Source organism: Carcharhinus amblyrhynchos, chromosome 28 (assembly GCF_965287045.1).
Source record: "Carcharhinus amblyrhynchos chromosome 28, sCarAmb.v2.hapA, whole genome shotgun sequence".
NCBI lineage: Eukaryota > Metazoa > Chordata > Chondrichthyes > Carcharhiniformes > Carcharhinidae > Carcharhinus > Carcharhinus amblyrhynchos.
The window spans coordinates 19020499-19043784 of record NC_137351.1 but is presented as its reverse complement, the minus strand read 5'-3'; the positions used below and the strand labels follow the sequence as shown (position 1 = coordinate 19043784).

General features: G+C 39.8%; 1 protein-coding gene across 4 annotated transcripts in view; it reads right to left on the bottom strand.

Moving 5' to 3' along the window:
* The window catches only part of LOC145359568 (protein FAM227B-like), a 210687-nt gene that overhangs the window by 6000 nt on the left and 181401 nt on the right, over positions 1-23286 (bottom strand). For 3 of the 4 annotated variants that reach the window (XM_080214236.1, XM_080214237.1, XM_080214235.1), the window contains exon 11: positions 31-122. The exons of the other annotated variant lie outside the window; for it this stretch is intronic. In XM_080214236.1, coding sequence (XP_080070362.1) covers positions 31-122 — 92 coding nt within the window. The remainder of the gene's footprint in view (positions 1-30; positions 123-23286) is intronic. 4 annotated transcript variants of the gene reach the window in all.

Here is a 23286-nt window from a genome sequence, read left to right as displayed (position 1 = left end):
TTTTCAAGAAAAGTCATTAATAAAAGGTACCTCTGCCTTAGCAGTCATCGCAACTTTCATATCCAGAGTTCTTGCATCATTTTTTGCGACTTTATCAAATTCAAAATCCAATTTCCAACTAACTAGAAAACAGAAAAAGTTTATTAGTGCCTTTAGTGATTCTTTAATTTAGAAAATTAGTTATTTTCTTGTAGAACTAACTACAACATCAGAAATCATGAGCTGGTTGGTGAATCTTTTTGCAGTTCTGTCTCACTTGCTTTAATTCTGTTTGTTCCAAGGAGATTCATTAAATAGATTTTAGATCCCCTACCACCCACACAAGTCTGGCACTTGACATCTCTCCATCAGGCTCACAAAGTAATTTTACAGAACAAGTGCTGCACTGCAAATTTGTACAGTGGCCATGAGTAAAATAAAATCACTCAATGTTGACATTTCTGGGAAAAACCTATTAAGAAATATTTTTCCTAATCTTAACATCTGCTCTTAATAGTGGAAGGTGGATAGCCATGATCTTGGCAATAGCAAGATCAGAAAAAAAGGAATATCAAACAATTTCCTATACAGGGATTTGATTTAATGCTGCCTGGATACATGATGGAGGAGTGATCCAAAACGTGTGTGCAGGACTGAATAACCGAGTTAGGTGAAAGGTGGGAAGGTTGAGATAGCAGACATCAAGAAACATCAGACTACTTATCTCGAATTCTCTCTAAGATATTTAGCATTCAGGGTTTTTTTTTGCAGAGTTTGATGGGCTGAATGGGCTTCTGTGCTGTTCTGAGATTTATCTCATGGAAGAGTTGTTTGATTTGTAATCTTACAATAGCAGATTTAGGTTTGATTGTAGCACAGAGTTTATCTACAAGGATACTGCAATTGCATCTTGGAGTTGGAGAACATTTTGTGGTTTTGGGATTTAAAGCATATTAAATTAACTTTTATAGACCTGTTACTTGAAGTTAACAGATCACTAAATATTAAATTCTGAATTAAAACAGAGAATGCTGGAAAAACTCAGCTGGTCTGGCAGCATCTGTGAAGAGAAGAACACAGTTAATGTTTCAGGCCCACGTGACGCTTCTATAGAACTGTCTGTGGTACATGAATCACAAAGTTAGTATGCAGGTACAGCAGGGTGATTCGGAAAGGAAACGGAATGTTTGCATTTATTGCAAGAGGAATGAAATATGGGGTAGAGAAATTGTACTGAAGCTCGACAGGGCCTTGGTGAGAGCACATCTGGAGCACTAGCTACAGTTTTGGTTTCCTTATTCAAATAAATACATAATTACTTTAGAAGCAGTTCAGAGAAGGTTTACTCGACTCATTCCTGGGTTGGAGGTTTTATCTTATGAAGAAAAGTTGAATCATACTGAAAGATGATCTTATTGAATATAACATCTTGAAAGAACTGGATATGGTGGATAGTGGGAGGATGTTTCCTCTTGTGGGAGAAACTAGAACTCAAGAACATAGTTTAAGAATAAGAGGTCTCCCTTTTAAGACAGAGATGAGGAGAAATGTTTTTATCTCAGAGGATTGTTAGTGTGTGGAATTCTCTTCCCCAGAAGGCAGTGGAGGCTGAGTCTTTACATTTAGACAGATTTTTGTTAGGAAAGGAGCTGAGGATATGGGGAACAGACAGGAATTGAGACCATAACTGGGTCAGACATGATCTTATTGAATAGTGTAGTACGTTGAAAGGCTGAAATGGTCTACACCTGCTCCGAAGGTCTATGTTCCTGCATATAACTTGTATAATTAAAACAAGTTGTGGAAGCATTTCACCTCCCATTTTAATTTTTATCAATAGAGAAAAGTTTTTACTGTCAGTTCCTCCCAGTCACTAGAGACTGACCCCAACTGGAGGATGGTATATGGTACCCTATGTACGTTTAAGTGTGAATGTACAACGCTTTGTCATCCTGGATTTGGGACAAAGATAACTTTTGAGAAAACCAGCAATGAGTTGCTTTATAGTTGCAGGCCTGATGATAATACCGCAAGTGGCTTTTAACATGAGAGAACAAAGTATCCATGTCAGTGAGATACATACAAATCAAAGACAGAACAGGGAACAGCAGTTTAATAGCTTACAGAAATAGAAGTTGTGAACTCAAATCTCACCATAGCAAGTAATGAAACTTAATTCAATACTATGGTAATATGTGAGCTAGCGCAGTTTTCAAGTTGCTGAACTACTATCAAATCTGAATTGATTCACGAGTAAACATAAGGAAAATGAACCCAAGTTGAACCTGAATGTGCTTCTAGATCCTACTATGAATGAAGTTTAATATCCTTCCCCAAAGCAGGTTTGGAGGTTGGGGCTCTGACCTGATTAAGTCTAGAGCAGGAAGCCTCATAGACAGTCTTGCTGCCCCATCACCAAATTAAGACCATGAACACTTTTACTTCATTCCTAAGGTTCTTATACTCAAAAAGTATGATTATTTACAATCTTAAATAGCATGTTAATCTCTGGCAGTGATAACCAATAGAATGCTACAGGGAGGTTACTTCCTAAAGTACTTCTTCAGAGTACCCGGAGGCTGTTAGAATACACAATATCAACAAAAATATCATTTCCACATAATTAGGAGAATTGGCCTCCAATTATCTTTATCATTTTCTGTTTATTCAATTCACACAGTTTTAGTCATGCAGTCTGGTATTTAGAAACGTAAAATATGTTCATTAAGATAGCACTAAATTGCTTTTCCCTAAATTCTTGAATCTCTAAACTTGCATTGCTATGGTCGGTAGTTGACAGTATACACTTCATAGTAAATAATACAGAATCACAAACATTAAAATTGTTTGATGAAATATTTTGTTTTGATTTGACGAACAAATATCAGTTGAGCATATCCTTTTCCCATTTTGTGATGTTAAAGTAATACTAAAAGCACAAGTAAAGTTGACCAAGTTGTCGAGGGATGGAAAGAAAGGTTGTGAAAATGCCAGATCTCTCCCCATACTACTCAGGTTGTATCTGCTGGTCAGCTAAATCAAGCCGCTGGGGGACTAATGTCACAGGAGTTGCTTTATGATTACTGTGTCATCTTTAACAGGGACAAAAAGTCTCACAACACCAGATTAAAGTCCAACCAATTTATTTGATAGTAAACCCACAAGCTTTCGGAAACACGGTTCCTTCGTCAGGTGTGTGATGATGAAGGAGCAGTGTTTCTGAAAGCTTGTGGGTTTACTAACAAATAAATTGGTTGACTTTAACCTGGTGTTGAGACTTTTTACTGTGTTTACCCCAGTCCAATGCCGGCATCTCCACATCGAGATGACGCGGCACAGTGGTTAGTTCTGCTGCCTCACATTGCCAGGGATATGGGTTCGATTCCTGGCTTGGTTCACTATCTCTCTGGAGTCTGCACATTTTCCCCATGTCTGCGTGTGTTTTCTCTGGGTACTCTGATTTCCTCCCACAGTCCAAAAGATGTGCTGGGTAGGTGCATTGGCCATGCTAAATTCTCCCTCAGTGTACCCAAACAGGCACCGGACTGTGGCAAGGGATTCTCACAGTAACTTCATTGCAATGTTAATGTAAGCTTATTTGTGACTAATAAATAATTAAAACTCAAACTTTAAAAAAACTGATAATATTAATGTACAGGGAAGAAAGTGAGAAATATTTATAAAACAAAATTGAGAAAAATATTTAACTGAAGGTGACCCTTCAGAAAGTTTGGGTCCGAGAGGAAGTTGAGGAAATTTAGGAACATTTTAATGTTTTGTTTTAGGGAACTACAGCTTTTCTGCCATTACAAAGAATGGAATGGATCCTTGCTGCCATTTCTCAGCCCTTTTTTTAAAAAAGTGTTTTGCTCATGACTACTTTTTAACGGATTCTAAATCTGGAATAGTCAAAAGCAAATGAAAAATGTAGAACAAAAGTGGAAATTTCTAAACTTGCTGTAATACACATCAGAAAAGAAATCATAGCATATTTTCGGAGGAAAATGCCCTATGAGAAGGAATACTAGCTGCAAAGCAGCTAAGAGTAACAAAGATGAATTTTTTTTTAAACAAGCACTCTTTCCTGAAATCAAGAAGATTCAAAAGGAATGTTTGGCTGGCAAACTCCAATTAAAGCAACACACATTCTGAACCTCAGCTTGTCTGAAAGATACCTTTCCGATTTAACTATTCGGATTAGTACAATGAAAAAACAAGAACAAACTTGGTGTGTATTACAGACGCATTGAAAACCATGTTTGGGGGGGTGGGGGGGGAGTTAAGTTCTAAAGAACTTGAAGGTGGTTTTTAGCTATGGGAAACTGTGTTTCATATGTCCACTCTTGCTGAATGAAGGTCAGGCTGAAAGACCGATAGAATCAACCCATGGTCTTGTCCTTCAGTCACGCATCTTGTCCTCAATTTGATCAGACAGTTTATACAACATTATTACTTAATTATGGGCATGCAGGGTGACTCAGATTGAGGTCAACAGAAATCAGAATGAACTCACCAAATCTAATTTCAAAGGCAAACGGAAAACAACAAAAGAAGTGACACCACATGTCAGATGAACATGTAGGGCACATTACATCACTTCGAAGAAAAAAAGATGTCTAATTCACATAAAATTTCTGGATCACAGGGGCTTGTTACATCTGTTTCTTGCCATTTCTATTAAATCTGAGCTAGATCTAAGCTTTTGGATTTAAAAACTTGGTTTCGATTAAATGTGCTTAGTCAAGGCCAAAATTCAGATAGGCCTGGTTCTTAGTTTTCATCTCTTACATAATTATAAAGTCATAAAAAAGCCTCAGAACATTTGTAAGTTGACTCATTTATATAAAAAAACACATTTAAAAAAATACATGTAATAGATTTCTTATTAAATACTAGATCACTCTTTATTTCACACAGAGCCTTTTTTCAAACTAATTGTACTCAATGTTATTGCACTGTCTCAGTCAATACTAGTTGATGTTACACAGTAAAGTCTGACAAGAATTAAAAACAAAGTTGATCTGGAAAATAATAACTTATGAGTTCTGCTTCATTGAACTTGTCATATTACTAGACACTTGAGTATGTTCATGGGTCCAACTCCTAACTCTAATGTAAGATGAGCAATAATAAGAATAAACATCAGTGGGATTACCTACTTTGCAACAGTGACTACAGTTCAAAATTACTCCAGCATGTTGAGGTTGGGGAAGATGCTATATGAATGTAAATTTTCCTTTCTTTCTTATAAGTTATCTCAATTCAAGCTTTTTTTATATTGCAATTTATCTTCTGCAGATAAGGCTGTGGCCTCGGCTGACCACGAAGAGACTGTGGAATGACCATGTGATTTTCATTCCCCTTTTGTGGGAGAACAACGACCTCCAAACAGCTTGGTCCAGGCTCAGATTGAAGCTCCACCCTCACATTTTTTAGTGTGAGGAGATAGTGCTCCAGTAGTCAGCAACACCAGTGGTTAGCACTACTGCCTCTCAGTGCCAGGGACCTGTGTTTAATTCCCGGCTTGGGTCATTGTCTGTGTGGAGTTTGCACATTCTCTCCAGTTTCCTCCAAGTGCTCCAGTTTCCTCCCACAGTCCGAAGGTTGTGCAGGTTAGATGTATTGGCCATGCCAAATTCTCCCTCAGTGTACCCGAGCGTGGCGACTAGATTTTCACAGTAACTTCATTTCAGCATTAGTGTAAGCCTATTCATAACACTAATAAATAAACTTTAAGATTGTAAGGAGTTAACAGTCTCAGTGAGTGTACGTCATCTAGCTTAGAGTTATGGTGTTGTAGTTTGCTGCAGGGTATCAAATAAAGGAATTCCAGATTCATCGTCGTCGTCCGTTCCCCCCCCTCCCCAAACTGGCTTGGATTTTATCTGTTGTTTTATCTCACTCAGGAGATCATAGTTTTTGGATGGTGTGGAATGGGATTTAGTCAGTGTGATGACCTTTTACCCAGAAACAGTACAATAAGGAAAATTAGCAATTTCTTTAAACTTTGTGAAATTTGTTACTGTTTTAAGGAATTACTTGAAATGGATTTTTAAAAGTTTGCATTAAAGAGATTAGTTGTAATTTTCTTGATATTAAGAAATACTGCTCCCTGCACCTATTGACCCCTGACCTGGAAGCAGTATTAACAGAAAGGAAAGCAAGATAAACAGGCACTGTTGTAGCTGGAAGACAGAGAAAGTCGTTAAAAGCAAAACACTGCAGATGCTGGAATTTGAAACAAAAAACAGAAAATGCTGGAAAATCTCAGCAGGTCTGACAGCATCTTAGAGAGTAGAGCCAACATTTCAAGTCAATGTTGTCAGAGTTGTTAAAGCTGTGAAGACATGAAGAATAGTTGGAGGTAAAAAGGGATCAGACACAGAAAATGGAACATACAGAATTCTTGAAAGGTGCAGAGACAAATCACTGTCAGAAGGAGCTCTGTTTTCCTGTTTGGCAGAGAAGGACATGGGAGCTCTTAGAAGCAATGTGCAAGCTGGCTAAAATGGTTTAAAATCTTGAAATCCATGTGAATAATTGAAACACTAAAGAGCTGAATTGTTTGCAGAAGTGGGCACGAACTAGGATGTCATTGGTTGGATGGTTGAAAAGGGATTCTGGCGAGCTACACCATCAGTGAGTGAAGAAGGGTCTGTAGAAGCATGCCTTGCTGTTGATAATCATGTGTGCGAAAGTCAAAGGTGAAGGCTGTTAGAACATAACAGCACAGGACAGGCCCTTCGGCCCTCAATGTTGTGCCCAGCTATGTCCAATCCCAAGATCAAGCTATCCCGTTCCCTATAATTCTGGCGTGCTCCATGTGCCTATCCAATAACCACTTGAAAGTTCCTGAAGTGTCCAATAAATCGGTTGGACTGAAACCTGGTGTTGTCAGACTTTTTACTGTGTCAACTCCACTATCACAGCAGGCAGTCTATTCCACATCCCAACCTCTCTCTGTGAAAAATCTACCTCAGACATCCCTCCTATATCTCCCACCATGAACCTTATGGTTATGCCCCCTAATAACAGCTACATCCACCTGAGGAAATAGAGTGGATGTACAGAGACTATCAATCCCCATCATCTTGTAAACCTCTATTAAATCGTCTCTCATCCTCCTCCACTCCAAAGAGAAGAGCCCCAGCTCCCTCAACCTTTCCTCATAAGACCTATCCTCCAAACTAGGCAGCATCCTGGTTAATCTCCTTTGCACTCTCTCCAATGCTTCCACGTCCTCCTTATAGTGAGGTGACTAGAACGGAACAATATTCCAAATGTGGTCTCACCTACATCCGGTATAGTTGCAGCATAACCCACGGCTCTTAACCTCAAACCCCCTGTTATTAAACGCCACCACACTATAAGCCTTCTTCACGGCTCTATCCACTTGAGTGGCAACCTTCAGAGATCTGTGAATATGAACCCCAAGATCTGTCTGTTCCTCCACATTCCTCAGAACCCTGCCTTGACCCTGTAATCTGCATTCAAGTTTGTCCGACCAAAATAAATCACCTCATACTTGAGGGTTAAACTCCATCTGCCACTTTTCAGCCCAGCTCTGCATCCTATCAAATGTGTCTTTGCAGCCTGCAAGAGCCCTCCACCTCATCCATTACTTCAACAATCTTGGTGTCATCAGCAAATTTACTAACCCACTCTTCAGCCCCCTTTTCCAAATCATTGATAAAAATCACAAATAGCAGAGGACCCAGCACTAACTCCTGTGGTACACCGCTGGTAACTGGCCTCAAGTCTGAAAATTTTCCTTTCACCACCACCCTCTGTCTTCTATGAGACAGCCAGTTATTTATCCAATCGGCCAAATTTCCTCTATCCCACACATCCTTATCTTCTTCATGAGCCTACCATGGGGAACCTTATCAAATGCCTTACTAAAATCCATGTATCCAACATCAACTGTTCTACCTCCATCCACACACTCTGTTACCTCCTCGAAGAATTCAATCAAATTTGTGAGGCAGGACTTACCCTTCATGAAACCATGCTGACTATCCCGGATTAAACTACATCTTTCCAAATGGTCATAAATCGTATTTCTCAGGACCCTTTCTATTAACTTACCGACCACCGAAGAAAGACTAACTGGCCTATAATTACCAGGGTCATTCCTATTTCCTTTCTTGAAGAGAGGAACAACATCCGCCACTCTCCAGTCCTTCGGCACTATCCCCATGGAGAGCGAGGACCCAAAGATCAAAGCTAAAGACTCCGCAATCTCATCCCTTGCCTCCCAAAGTATCCTAGGATGTATCCCATCTGGCCCAGGGGACTTATCCACCCTCAGGTTTTTCAAAATTGCTAACACATCTTCCCTCAGAACTTCTACCTCCTCCACCTATATCACACACTCATCCTCAAAAACATGGCCCCTCTCCTTAGTGAACACTGAAGAAAGTATTCATTCAACGCCTCACTTATCGCTTCTGACTCCATGTGCAAGTTCCCACCACTATCCTTGACTGGCCCTAACCTCACCCTGGTCGTTCTTTTATTTCTTGCGTAAGAGTAAAAAGCCTTGGGGTTTTCTTTTATCTGACCCGCCAAGGGCTTCTCATGCCCCCTCCTAGTTCTCCTAAGACCTTTCTTTAACTCATTCCTAGCTACCTTGTAACACTCAAACGATCCAACTGAATCTTGCTTTTGCATCCTTATATACGCTTCCTCTTTCCTCTTAACAAGATTTTCAACCTCCTTTGTGAACCATGGTTCCCTCGCTTGGCCATTTCCTCCCTGCCTGCCAGGGAGATACCTATCAAGGACACGCAGTATTTGTTTTCTTTTCGTTTGGGCCCATACCTGACAGTTTCTGTTCCCATCTTATGCTCCCTAATTCTTGCCTAATTGCACTATAGTTAACCTTGCCCCAATTATAAACCTTGCCCTATCCCTCTCCATTGCAATGATGAAGGACACCGAATTGTGGTCACTATCTCCAAAGTGCTCTCCCACAAACAAATTGGACACTTGGCCTGGTTCATTACCCAGTACCAAGTCCAACGTGGCCCCACCTCTTGTCGGTTTATCCACATTGTGTCAGGAAACTTTCCTGCACACATCGTACAAAAAGTGTCCCATCCAAACTATTCGACCTATAAAAGTTCCAATCAATATTTGGAAAGTTAAAGTCACCCATGATAACTACCCTGTGACCTCCACACCTATCCATTATCTGCTTTGCCATCTCCTCCTCCACATCTCTATTACTATTTGGGGGCCTACAGAAAACTCCTAACAACGTGACTGATCCTTTCCTATTTCTAACTTCAGCCCATATTACCTCAGTAGGCAGATCTCCCTTGAAATGCCTTTCAGCAGCCTTTGAGCTATCCTTGATTAACAATGCTACTCCTCCACCTCTTTTACCACCTTTCCTACTCTTACTGAAACATCTATACCTCGGAACTGCCAACCACCATTCCTGTCCCTGTTGTTCTGTATAACTCCTGCGTGAATGAAGAACAGCATATTTTGAAACAGTGTAGCTATATTTTACTACATTGATGTGGTGAGTGATGAGGATGTTTTTGGTCGCATATCTTTACTGTATTGGCTATTTAAAAGTGAAATCTATCTTATTTTAAGTATCAGTTTCTAGTTAGTTAATGTTTAATTTGCTTTGGTTTTGATTTGTGTAAGTCTTGTTGATAATTTCTTCATTTGGGTGTCCTTCAGTAAGTTTGTTGTTGTCATTTACAATTTCCCTGCTTGGATTGTAAACAAAGTGTCAACCGTTGTGTGGGATACGCTGAATGGACCAGGGCATCTTTTGCATGTATGTTTGTAAACGTAAACCAATGCAATTCAAGCTCAAATTAAAATCAAGAAACTGCTTTATTAATTGACCTAAGTGCAACAAAAACAAACTTTTCATTATCACAATGCACAAATGAGTTGGTTTGTTAGGATGAATATTGCAGCTTCATCTCATTCAAAAACTTAAGAAAGATTCACATGAAGACCCATTCCAATGGGGCACTCAGTATAGGGGGATGGCATTGATAGAGTTCAGGGTCAAAATGGTCAGTGGAACTGGGCTGTTGCAATTCTGCTTCTTAAAGGAACTAATTTTGAGCGTACAAAAGTTATGATGCTCTGGCACTTATGCAACATTTTGTGTCAACACTGAGATGACTTTTTCTCTTTTTGGTTCTGTTTATACCTAGTGAGAACTTATAACTGGGCCCAAGAAGCTTCACCTCAAAGAATATTTCTCAGACAAAATTATGGCTAGCCACTGGTCTCACTAGCCATTCTGGCTCTCAAAAGGTGTGGTTCACCATCTGGGAGAAAGCTCATGTCTGCCACACAAACATTTCTGTACACGTAACATCCAGCAACGTGACGTACCTTTGCTTTGACATATTTGCTATGAAATACCATAACAGTATCCTATTATTGCCCCAACTATAAGCCTAGTAGCTGGCGAGACAGCCTTACAGGGAACCAACAGGGGATTTACCACTCTCCAAAATGATAAGCCCCTTACTATTTGGAACATAGTTTGTTGTTTGACAGAATCCAGCAGTTAAGCATTAGAACTGTAACTGACTCGAGTGACTGCAATGCAATTACAAAACCTTTGCTGACTTTCAGAAGAATTTTGCTGCCTTTGGTTTGTAATGTCATTGATTCAGTCTCTTGCCTGAAAGTACATGCTGACCATCCAAACATCTATTATTAAATGACCTGTTGGAACTTTTTTTTTAAAAAGTAATTCCTTCCTCACACAAACAAAACCAGAAAGGATGAGTTATGTCAAAAGCATGGAGGAAAACAGCTGAAGGCGAATAGAAAAATGGGCCAATTTTCCAACAGTTTTGAAAAAGGAAGTCAATGACTTGCGTTTCCAGGGCTCTCCTCATCCAGTAGGGCATTTCAAAGTGCTTTAAATAGGAGGAGACTGAACTGGATGCAGAGCTGGAGGGAGAAAATAACAGGAAAGGAATTGGAGTGAAGATAAAGGCTCGACTGAGAAGGAGGATATGTTGAAAACAAAGTGGTTGAATTCAGGATGCAACAAGCATATCTGCATTAAACTAAATTAACAGGTTTTCTTTGTAAGCCAGACACTAAAAAAAATCATATCTTCATTAACAGTAGCATTTTGACAAAAGCATAAATGATCTCTTTTATGGGTTCTGTATTCCTAGATTATTTACAAGCTAAATGGTAGGGCACTGAAGAGTGTAGTAAAACAGAGGGATCTGGGAATACAGATACACAATTCCCTAAAAGTGGCGTCACAGGTAGATAGGGTTGTAAAGAGTGCTTTTGGAACATTGGCCTTCATAAATCAAAATATTGAGTATAAGAGTTGGAATGTTATGGTGAGGTTGTATAAGACATTGGTGAGGCCAAATTTAGAGTATTGTGTGCAGTTTTGGTCACCTAATTACAGGAAGGACATTAATAAGATTGAAAGAGTGCAGAGAAGGTTTACAAGGATGTTGCCAGGACTTGAGAAACTGAGTTACAGAGAAAGGTTGAATAGGTTAGGACTTTATTCCCTGGAGCACAGAAGAACGAGTGGAGATTTGATAGAGGTGTATAAAATTATGGTATAGAGTGAATGCAAGCAGGCTTTTTCCACTGAAGCTAGGGGAGAAAAAAACTAGGGGACATGGGTTAAGGGTGAAGGGGGGAAAAAATTTAAATATTGGGGAGGTGTGGAATGAGCTGCCAGATGAAATGGTAAATGGGGGCTCACTTTTAACATTTAAGAAAAACTTGGACAGGTGCATGGATGAGAAGGGTTTGGAGGGATATGGTCCAGGTGCAGGTCAGTGGGACTAGGCAGAAAAATGGTTCAGCACAGCCAAGAAGGGCCAAAAGGCCTGTTTCTGTGTAGTGTTCTATGGTTCTATTGTTCTATATTTGAAAAATCACTATATAACAATATTCTCATTTGTAATGGCACAAAAACAAATGAGTTAGTAAGAGTAATATATCTATAACTTAGGATATGCAAAGCATTTTAACCTAAAAGTTGGAAGCTCTTCTTTGAGGAAGTAAAACTTTAGCAAGATTTCCAAATCCAGAATGAGCTTAGTGTGTAATTTTCTACAGGTTCCAGGACTACCAAATGACCCTGATAGCCCTTTCCAGACTCCCAAAGAAACTGAAAAGAAACCTGTATCATCTTCAAAGCATTTGTGTAAGATTGGCTTTAATCTATACCTTTTGACGCATTATTTACCTGATGAGGAACAAAGCCGCATTTTAAACCTCTATAACTTTGATAGGTTATATATTTATAGCAGTTAAAGTAACCGCTAGTTACGATTTTCACGTCATTTGAAGCGAGGGATAATAGACGAATAATAGATGAACAAACAAAACATTCACAAGCTTTCACCATTTTAAAATGTGCTCCCCTTTCAAGTTATGGAACTTGAAAGAACACAAGAGTAAAAGATCCAGGAGAAAATCACTTCTATTAGTTACTTGAAACAAAATGGGAATGTATATTCTTTATGCATTGCTTGAACAATTTCTTTACAGATAGTGAAGAACAGACAACAAATTATATTCATGAACAGTCAACAAATTATATTCATGAATTGACCTATTATTTATTCGTGTTGCACATGTATTTAATCAATGTGTTCTGTGCATCTATGTTTGGAATTGAGGGGGGATTTAGGTTTGGCACCATCATGAATTAATATAGCACCACAAATGTTTTATGCGACTGGTACTTTTCAAGTTTCTACTGCAGGTGTAATCAGAAATGTCAAAAATGCTACAGTGACTACTTTGAAGAGCTGATCATATATTCAGCATATCTGCTACGACTCTCACCAACTTTTACAGATGCACCATAGAAAGCATTCTTTCTGGTTGTATTACAGCTTGGTATGGCTCTTGCTCTGCCCAAGACGGCAAGAAACTACAAAAGGTTGTAAAGGTACCCAGTCCATCACGTAAATCAGTCTCCCATCCACTGACTCTGTCTACATATCCCACTGCCTCGGCAAAGCAGCCAACAAATTAAAGGACCCCACGCACCCTGGACATTCTCTATTCCACTAGAAACGTCTGAGATCACGTACCAACTGACTCAATAACAGCTTCTTCTCTATTGCCATCAGACTTTTGAATGGACGCACCTCGCATTAAGTTGATCTTTACCTATAGCCAGCTATGACTGCAACACTATATTCTGCATTGTCTCATTTCCTTCTTTACAAACTGTATGCTTTGTCTAGATAGCGCACAAAAAAAAACAATACTTTTCACTGTACACTAATACATATGACAATAATAAATCAAATCTAATCAGACATAGACACAGATTAGGAGCAGGAGTAGGCCACTCAGTCCTTTGAGCCTGCTCTGCCATTTGCTAACATGGCTGATCTGATTTTAATCTAGGCAGCCCCTTTCTACCCAGTGAAGAAATTATCAGTGTCCGATATACCAATCCCATTCACCAACAGTCCCACATCTTCCATTCCTCACTGAGCATTCACAGTATCCACATGCCACCATGCGAAAAAAAACACTGTAAATCAAATTTATAATCGGTGGGGCTGCCTAGGCTACTGCATCCCATTCCTCTTCCTCCTTTCCCTTCACCTCATCCTTTTCAATTGCTCACTGTATAGCTGTCTTTTCGTAATGGTGATGTGTGGCATACAGCAAACCACTGAGAATCACCATCCCCCATACCAAGTACTACAGAGCGGTCCAAGCCAATGGTGTCTGTTCTATCATATTTTGTGTGGTAGCATGGTTTCTAATGTGTGCACGCTGAACGTGTGCACAGATTATGTGCCACAGTAACCTGCCATGTGCCTGTTGATAGCCCTCATCATCCAGTAGCCAAACTTTGGTTTGCCATGCGGCCCAAGTGTTGCTAGCACATTGGACTGTTGCAGAACAAAGGCATCATGACTGCCATGATCATACTGGGAAATGAGCATGAACATTCATGCTTTACTGCTCATGGTCACATAGCCTCTGGACATTAATGGAGTAGAATCCTTTTTGGTTCTGGTAACTGTCATAATTTACATGGGGCACTTGTAAAGTGATGTGTATGGAGTTAATGGCACCTACACCATGGGGAAGCCTGCAATCCTAGCAAAGCTTCACATTTGTTCAGCCTGCTTCTCTCTAGGCAAGAATGTAGTTAATTTCTATTAACAGGAAAGAGAGCTTTAGTGGTGTCCCTTACGTAATAGTGGATGGCAAATTGCAAGATGTTACAGCTCCAACCTGGAAGAAGGCATAGTGGTAGACCAAAGGACTGGAAAGCAAAAGACTAAAAAGGGAGAAAAGAACTTTGGGAGAAAACTTGCACACAGCATAAAAACAAACATTCAAAGTTTCTACGTATAAATAAATAGGAACTGGACAGCTAAGGTAAACGTAGGACCTCTACTAATGTGGCTAGTGAATTTATAACTAGCCAACAAAGAAGCGGTGGATATGTTAAATAATTTTTTGCACAGTAGAAGACATTGCAAATATCCCTATGATATCAGATGGATTGATTTCAAACAAACTGGTAGAATTTACTAAAATCCCAAGGGATAGCGTATTAGAGAAACTGAAGGGATGAAGGATGGACAAGTTGCCAGGACCTGATGAACTGCATGCTAGGGTTTTAATAGAAGTGGCTACAGAGATAGTGGATTCATTAGTTGACATTTTTCAAAAAATTTCTTAATTCCAGGAGGTAGCCAGAAAATTGGAAAACAGTCAAATGTGACTGTTCTCCCTTGATCAAAAAGAGAGAAAGGCAGAAGACAGGGAAGTATTGGCCAGTTAGTTTAAATCCATTATTGGTAAGACACTGGTGTCAATAATCAAACAGGAACTAGCTAATCGTTTAGGAAAGCTAAATATAATCAAACGTGATCATGGTTTTATAAAAAGTAAATCACGTTTGTCAAATTTTTTGAGGATTGTAACAGGGAGAGTAGATAGAGGGGAACCTGTAGATGTGGTGTATTTAGATTTCCAAAGATTGACAAGGTGCTGCGTAAGAGGCTGGTGCACAAAGTAAAAGCCACGGAACTGGAGAAAGTATGTTAGCATGAACTGAAAACAGGATATCACATAGAAAACACAGTTGGAATAAATGTGTCCTTTTGAGCGGAAAGGTGAAACTATGGACTACTGTAGGAATCAATTTTTGGCCTGCATTTGTTCATTATTTACATTGGGGAACTGGCGAAAGGAACAGAATGTAAGATTTCCAAACTTGTTGATGATATGGATCTAGGTGGAAGGGCAGGTTGTGATGAGGGTATTGTGATTCTGCAACAGGATAGAGATAGATTAGGCAACTGGGTGAAAACCTGGCAAACGGAGTTTAATGTGGGAAAGTGTGAGGTCAAGCACTTCGGTTGGAGGAATCAAAAGGCAGATTATCTAAATGGAGAGAAACTGCAGGTGAGTGAAATACAGAGGGATCCAGGTGTTTGAGTACATGAATCACAAAAGCTCGCAGAAAGGCCCAACAAGTAGTTAAGAAGGCAAATGGCATTTTTGGCCTTTATTGCAAAGGGACTGGTGTTTAAAAATAGGGAGATTTTATTGCACTTGTACAGAGTGTTGGTGAGACCTCATCTGGAATACCACATACAGTTTTGGTATCCTTACCTAAAAAAGGATATACTAACATTGGAGGCAGTTCAAAGGAGATTCACCTAGCTAATTCCTGGGGATGAGGGGGTTTTCCTATCAAGAGAGATTAAATAGTCTGAGTCTGTACTCCTTGGAATTTAGAAGAGGGAGGGGTGACCTTATTCAAACATATAAGATCCTGAGGGGGCTTGATAGGATAGATGGTGAGATGTTTTCACTTGTGGAAGAGTCTCGAACAAGGGCCATAGCTACAAGATAAAGGGCTGGACATTTAAAACTGAGATGCATGGAAAATTTCTTCTCAGAGGGTGGTGAATCTCTGGAATTCTCTGCCCCAAACAGAGGTGGAGGCTGGATTATTACATATTCAAAGTGGAGGTGGATAAATAGTCGATAGATCAAGGAATAGAGGGCAAATGGAAACAGCACAGAAAAGGAGCTAAGGCCGGCATAGATCAGGCATGGTGGGGTAAGCTTGAAGGGCCTGGTGGCCCACTCCTGCCTCTATTTCTTGTGTTCTTGTGAAATAGGTCATGAGAAGTTGGCCCTGATGCTCCAGATTGACTTTGGCTTTTCATTTTCCTTACTATTTTCTGGGAAAGCACTTTTTCTGTTGGTGCTCGCCAGCTGTTGGATGAGTTGATTGAGATCAGGAATTGATCATGCACGTGCAAGTCATGCACTCTACTACTCTGTGGCATGTTACTTTGATGCAGAAACCTTGATTGTACAGATTTAAAAGGACCCTTTGAGGAAGTTATTTATTCAATGCTGCTCATATCTAGTAAATTAACTTGAGGAAGAATTTATTTCAGCTCCCAGCATCAATGGCAGATTGGTCACATATTGACATCTGAAGTCAGAACTAAATTTAAAATGGGAAGAGCCGATGTGGGTATACTTATTTGAAAGTGTCAGTAAAATTCAAATCTGTATTGTAAGATTAAGGGTGTCTTAGTGGTTAGTGCTGCTGCCTGTCAGCGCCAGCAACCCAGGTTTGATTCCCGGCTTGGGTCACTTATGGAGTTTCCACATTCTCTGTGTCTGAAAACTCATACTTCACATTTAAGGTTTTAGCCACAATATTAGAGACTGGAAATGAAGGAATTATTCCATTCTTATGTCAATTATTAAATTTTTGTTCTGACACAAAAATAAAATGTATTTATACCCATAATCCTTCAGTATTAATAGAGCAGATAGTGAAAGTAGGAATTAGTTCTTAGCCAAGAGTGTATTCAGACAAGTCTGTTGTGCCCTTTGCATGTGTACAGTGATCTGTTTAATACTACTTTTTCATTTATTTTCCTAACACTTGTTAAATATAAAAAAAATAAACAAAATGACCTAACACATCAAGTGTTTGCTGAAGGGTTTAAAAAGAATTAAAGGGAAATCAGCTACAGATGTAGATTTCTTTTTGTCAGCGTCATTTCATAGCATTGAAACTGCTAGTTTAAAAACTAGAGAGTCACCATGTAGTGATAATTAGAATGTAATTGATTTATTATTTTTAATTATTTAATATTTCAAAATCCTTGCCTAAGGATGGACTTAGTGATGACAGGGTAGAGGCTCCGCTTTAAGCCCACCAGCAATTCAGCTGAAAACTTTGCCTAAATCTGGACTCAATTTGACAAGTGATATTTTCTTAAAGTTTATTTATTAGTCACAAATAGGCTTACATTTACACTGTAATGAAGTTACTGTGAAATTCCCCTAGTTGCCATACTCTGGCACCTGTTCACGGTCAATATAACTTAACCAGTGCATCTTTCAAATTGTGGGAGGAAACTGGAGCACCCAGAAGAAACCCACATAGACATGGAGAACGTGCAAACTCCACACAGACAGTAACCCAAGTCGGGAATTGAATCCAGGTCCCTGGCACTGTGAGGTAGCAGTGCTAACCACTCTGCCACCGTGCCGTCCTCTTCAGTGTTTTCATTCAAATTCATTTGTAAAATTTGCCGTGACCAGTGGAAACAGACAGCATTTTAAAAATACAATTTTGAAAAAGACTTGGTGGTAAAACTTGATTGAATTTAATTAAAATTAAAAGTCCACCAATGCCTCTACTTCCTCAGGAGGTTAAGGAAATTTGGCATGTGCTGGTGAGATACAACTCTCACTAACTTCTACAGATGCACCATAGAAAGCTTTCTTTCCGGTTGTATCGCAGCTTGGTATGGCACCTGCTCTGCCCAAGACAGCCAGAAACTGCAAAGAGCCATGAAAGAAGCCTAGTCCATCACTCAAACCAGCCTCCCATCCAATGACACTGTCTACACTTCCCATTGCCTCCAAAAACAGCTAGCATAATCAAGGACCCTATGCACACTGGGCATACTCTCACCTTCTTCTGTTGGGAAAAAGATACAAAAGTCTGAGATTATGTACCAACTGACTCAAAAGCAGCTTCTTCCTGCCATCAGAATTTTGAATGGACCTATCTTGCATTAAGTTGATCTTTTTCTACACCCCATGACTGTAACACTACATTCTGTACTCCTTTCCTTTTCTCTGTTTTGTCCATATAGCATGCAAGAATTAATACTTTTTGCTGTATACAATGTGTGACAATAATAAATCAAATCACAAAATGTTTTTAAATCTGCCACCTTTGAGTAACCCAATTTTAAGTTACTGACATGCGCAGCAATTTTCTGGTTAAAAGCCACCTTAATTTTTAAAACTTCCCTGAAGGCCTGCAAAAGACACAATTAGTATTGTTAATTCACCCTGGAGGTGTGGCCAATTCTGTGGGTTGGGCCTGATTTTAAACTAGCGTAACAGATCAGGGGAACTTCAGTCACACTGGATGGAAATTGTGCTCGAAGTTCCACCAAAGCTACAGCCATTTCAGCCAAATTGCACCAGAAGATAAATGATGCAGGGGGACCAAATTGTTGCAATGTTGTCAGAAACATCAGGCCATAATCTGTTTGCAGAATCTTAGAAGTTTGCATTGTATCATTGGATCTCAGATTTTCAAGCTATGAGGTTTGTTTGGGACACAGTGTATTGCACACTATTAGCACAAGATGCTACCACTACTGAAAATAAGAGCAGCAATGTCGTGGGGCTTCATCATCTTCAAGTTGCTCTCCAATTAAGTCACACACTATCTTGACTTGAACATGCATTGTCCGTCCTCAGGTCAGAATCCTGGAATTCTTAACTTAAACACCACTGCAGGAGCCTTATCATCACAAGGACTATAAAAGTTTAAAAGAGGAGGCCACACCACTTGGGGAAATACAGCCTTGCTCACATCCCAAGAACACATTTTAAAAAACCTAAATGGGTTGATTTCCTGCATTGAAATCGTGGTCAGAGATAAGTTAGCAGTTAACTGCTATCATCACCCCCAACGTTTCCAGCCTATGTTGCAGTTTTCACTGAAGTACCAGGTCTAGAGATTAAAAGAAATGACATTTAAAAAGAACTAAAATGCACAAAAACCTGGGATTTACAATCTTTATTCCTATTCCTTACCTTTCCCCATCAACATTAACTATCCCAATACTAATGGTATGGGCTCTTTTCCTATTTAAGGTACGGCAACAAAGTAACCTCTGCCATAAACTGATAAGCAAGCTGAAAACCTCTTCCAAGGCGGAAGAACACAGACACTGCAACACATCAAAAGCAGGGAAGTGATCAGCATCACACATCATAGTATGGCCAATTTAAAACAGTAGCTCAGATGGGTGGATGGCTGGTTCATGGTGCACAGCAATGCCAACATCGTGAGTTCAATGAGGTCATTCATAAAGGTGCCACCTTCTCAACCTTGCCCCTTCACCTGAGGGGTGGTGATCCTCAAATAAATCACCACCAGTCAGCTCTCCCCCCCTGGCCTCAAAGGGGAGAGTAGTAGTCTATGGTCATCTGGGACTATGGTGATTTTATCTTACCTTACATCATGGTAGCATCCTGTAACAAATTTTAAATAAAAACATTGTGTATATCATCTCCCTAAGCTAAAACCAAAACCAGCAGTTTGAGATTACAGATCAGATGAATGTAGTGATTGCAGGATTGGGATGTTAAGTAAGAGCTAAACCGGAGTTTTACATAGACCTCAAGAGATGATTGACTGCTGATTTATCCTTTATAAAACAGGAAATGAATGCATTTTCCTTGTCTGGATGTTCCCTTAAGCTATCTGACAATAGAAGGTGCTTGCCAAGGTACTTTTGTGGATCACATTTTTTCTCATTTGAAAACATGAGAGAGAATGTGTTGTTCTGTCTTTAAACTCGTGCATCAACACATGGAACTTATTTTAAACTGGGATTTTGAAATTGTAGGTAGTCCAAAATTGACAAGGTCTCAAAGGAAATAGGATCTTGTAATTGACCCCGAAAGTATGGACAGCTTTCTTCCATTAAACACTGTGAGCTTTACGGGAGAAAGCTTTCGCAAGGTCACATAAATAATAGCTTCAACCACTGAAGGTGCAAAGTCTTGTACCAAGAGCCTTGTCAGTACATACGTCAACTTTCACATCGAACCTGTTCAAAGAGGGAATTAAGATTTGCCCTTCCATGTGGGACAAAATGATCCTTTCGTGAAAAGTTATTAGCTCAATGGAACAGTTTTTTACTTCTGCATATGAACATCTGAAAAGGTCTGTTGGTCTATTCACCCTGTCCTGAACAGTCCTAAAGTGGTATGAATAAAGGTTAAGACACCCACCTAATGTCAGGTATAAAACATTGCATCGGGAGGTATACTATAAAGATTACATTAATTTTTGCAGATTATTTTGTTGAAATTTTGACAAATCATCTGCGTTGATGTGTTACTGAAACTACAACCACAAATACACGATTCATGAAGCCTTTTGTTTAATACGACTTTAACTGAAGTGTCTTGACTTTGTAACTTCCTCTTATCTGTGAAACATACATTCGAACATATGAATTAGGAGCAGGCCATTCAGGCCATCAAGACTGCCTCACCATTCAATATGGTTGGGCTGATTGTAGCCTCAATGGCAATTTCCTGCCTACCCCTGAAGCTCTTTGAGCCCTTGTTAGTCAGAGAGCTATCTACTGATGCCTTAAAAATATTCAATGGCCTGGACTTTCCACTCCTGGGCAGGTTTGGCAACAGGGGGCAGAAAATATTGTGAGAAAACCAAAGTTGTGTTTTATGTCAGCGGAAAAGCTTGCTGCTATGGTCTCCTCCCACTGTCAGTGGGCTGTGCTTCCTGCCATTTAACATCACGAATGTCATTATAATACATTTGCATATCATCACCAGGCTCATATACTGGAACCATACATCCTCATCAAATGATCCATCCATGGTGCTGTGCTGTTACAGTGACACTGATCATGATTGTCTTCAGAAGTATCCCTCTAATGGGAGACTGGAGGTAGCCTTTTGGCTCTGGGATATCAGCTCCAACTCAGGGTGACCAGAGTTAAGGGGTAGGACTCTCCAGCCACGCTCTCCTGAAAACTGGAGATTCCCACCCAACATCAATGGATCTTTACATAGTCCGCCCCCACCGCCCGCTACAACTTCAATGGGAGAATTCGGGACAAGATGTGACTGAGGCTGCAGGATATTTTAAGGGGGAGGGTGAACAGCTAGAGGCTGTGATCCATATTGGTAACAATATAGGTAAGAAGAGGAATGAAGTCCTGAATGCCAAAAATAATGAGCTTGGCAATAAGCTAAAAAGCAGGATCTCTCAGGATTATTCTCAGTATCATGTGCTTGCAAGTACAGGAATAGGAGAATAGACAAGGTGAATGTGTAGCTGGAGAGAAGGTGTAGGGAAGGAGGGATTTGGATTCCTGAGGTATTGGTAGCGATTCTGGATGGATTGCACCCCAGCAGGGCCTGGACCAATATCTTCACAGCGGTATTTGCTAATGCTTTTAGGGAGGGTTTAACCTAGAGCAGGAAGGGAGTGGGAATCTAACCAGGGAGACAAAGATAGAAATGAAAAACAGAAAAATGGAAAGCAAAAGAAACAAGGGCTAGCTGAAATGGGGGCATAATACAAAAATACCATGTATAATAATGTTAAAAAGACAAGTTAAAAAGGCACTGTATCTGAATGCAGGAAGCATAAGGTGGATGAATTAACAGCGCAAATTGGTATACATGGGCACAAGAAACCACAAAGGGTTGTGAACGTATCACACAGTCTGACCAACTACAGGAGAGACAATGGAAATGGTAATTTTTACCCCAGTTATAAGAATAATGCCTCCATTATTGGGAAAACATTTAGCAGTTCCAGGAAGCAGCACAACAGATACCTCCTAAAACAGTTTGGGCTCTGTCATTGGAACTGATCAATATCAGTTTCACGCTCTAAGCACTTTGCACCCCATTGTCTGAAACTAACCGATGGGAGGAGTCAGCCAATTTGATTAAGGGAACTGTCTTTTAAAAATATCAAACTCTGGCCAAGAGGAGAGACCCTTTAGTAGTTAACTCGGAAAGGAGTTCTGTAAAGTTTGGGGCAAGAGAGTTGTGAGAAGTTGGAAAGGAACGAATTCAGGTATCCAGCCAGACAACTATTACGTGGCAGAGGCAAGAACAAGTAAGGTCCAGCAGTAAGGAAGACATCACCTATTCTCCCAGCACCAGCAAGGACTTCTGTTTTTAAAATGATCCAAGGGGTGTGATTATATTCTTTCAGAAATCCCCCAATTAGGTAAAGGTTGAGGTGGTGTCTAGGATTATTTTTGTTTAGTAAATCGTGTAATGCTAAGAATTTATGTTGTGCTGTTAAGAGTTTTCTTTCCATAGCACAGTATTGTAATGTCTGTGTTTTATTGACTGAGTTTGGTTGGAGTTATTCTTGAATAAATTATTTTTAAATTAACTTTGACTAGTCTCTTTCTCTCTCATTGTCTGTCCTGGTGAATCACTAGAAAGCCAGAACATTATTTTGGGGTACAGATCCATAAAGGGTCTGAGCATTTTGAAATTCTCACTTAAGGGGGTCTACTAGTCATGAATAAGCAGTGGCCCCTCTCTCTCTCTTTCTTGTGAAGCTTCCCAGTGTGGCACTTCTGGGTTGTATTTCATTATTTGCAAGGAAGAGAGACACATGGTCGTAGGTGGCAGCCAGGGTAACTTGTGTGACATAAGGGCAAGCTCACTGGTCAGGGATAAACAGCAAGTCTTTCTCTCTCTCTCTCTTGTAAAGCTGTCACTTCTGGATTGTGGTTTGAACACCTGCAGGAGAGAGATACCCACAGTTTTCAGTGGCATCCAAGACCCAGTCTGTGTGGAGTAAAAGGACTTTTACAAAGACTCCCACTACACTTTCTGCTGCCTTGGAAAAGCAGCCAGCACACACAAGGACCCATGCACCCCAGACGGACTCTGTTCCATCTTCTTCTGTTGGGAAAAAAAATACAAAATACTGAGATCACATACCAGCTGACTCAAGAACAGCTTCTTCCCCTCCTTCCACTTCTGAATGGACTTTCCATATCTTAAGTCATATCTTTCTCTACACCATGACTCTATGACTGTAATACTATATTTTGCACCCTTTCCTTTCCTTCTCCCTTATTTACTTTATGAATGGTATATTTTGTCTGTACAGGGCACAAGAAACAATCTTTTTCATTGTATAACAATACATGTGACAGTAATAAATCAAATCAAACAATATGTTTGTGATTATGGAGACATGCC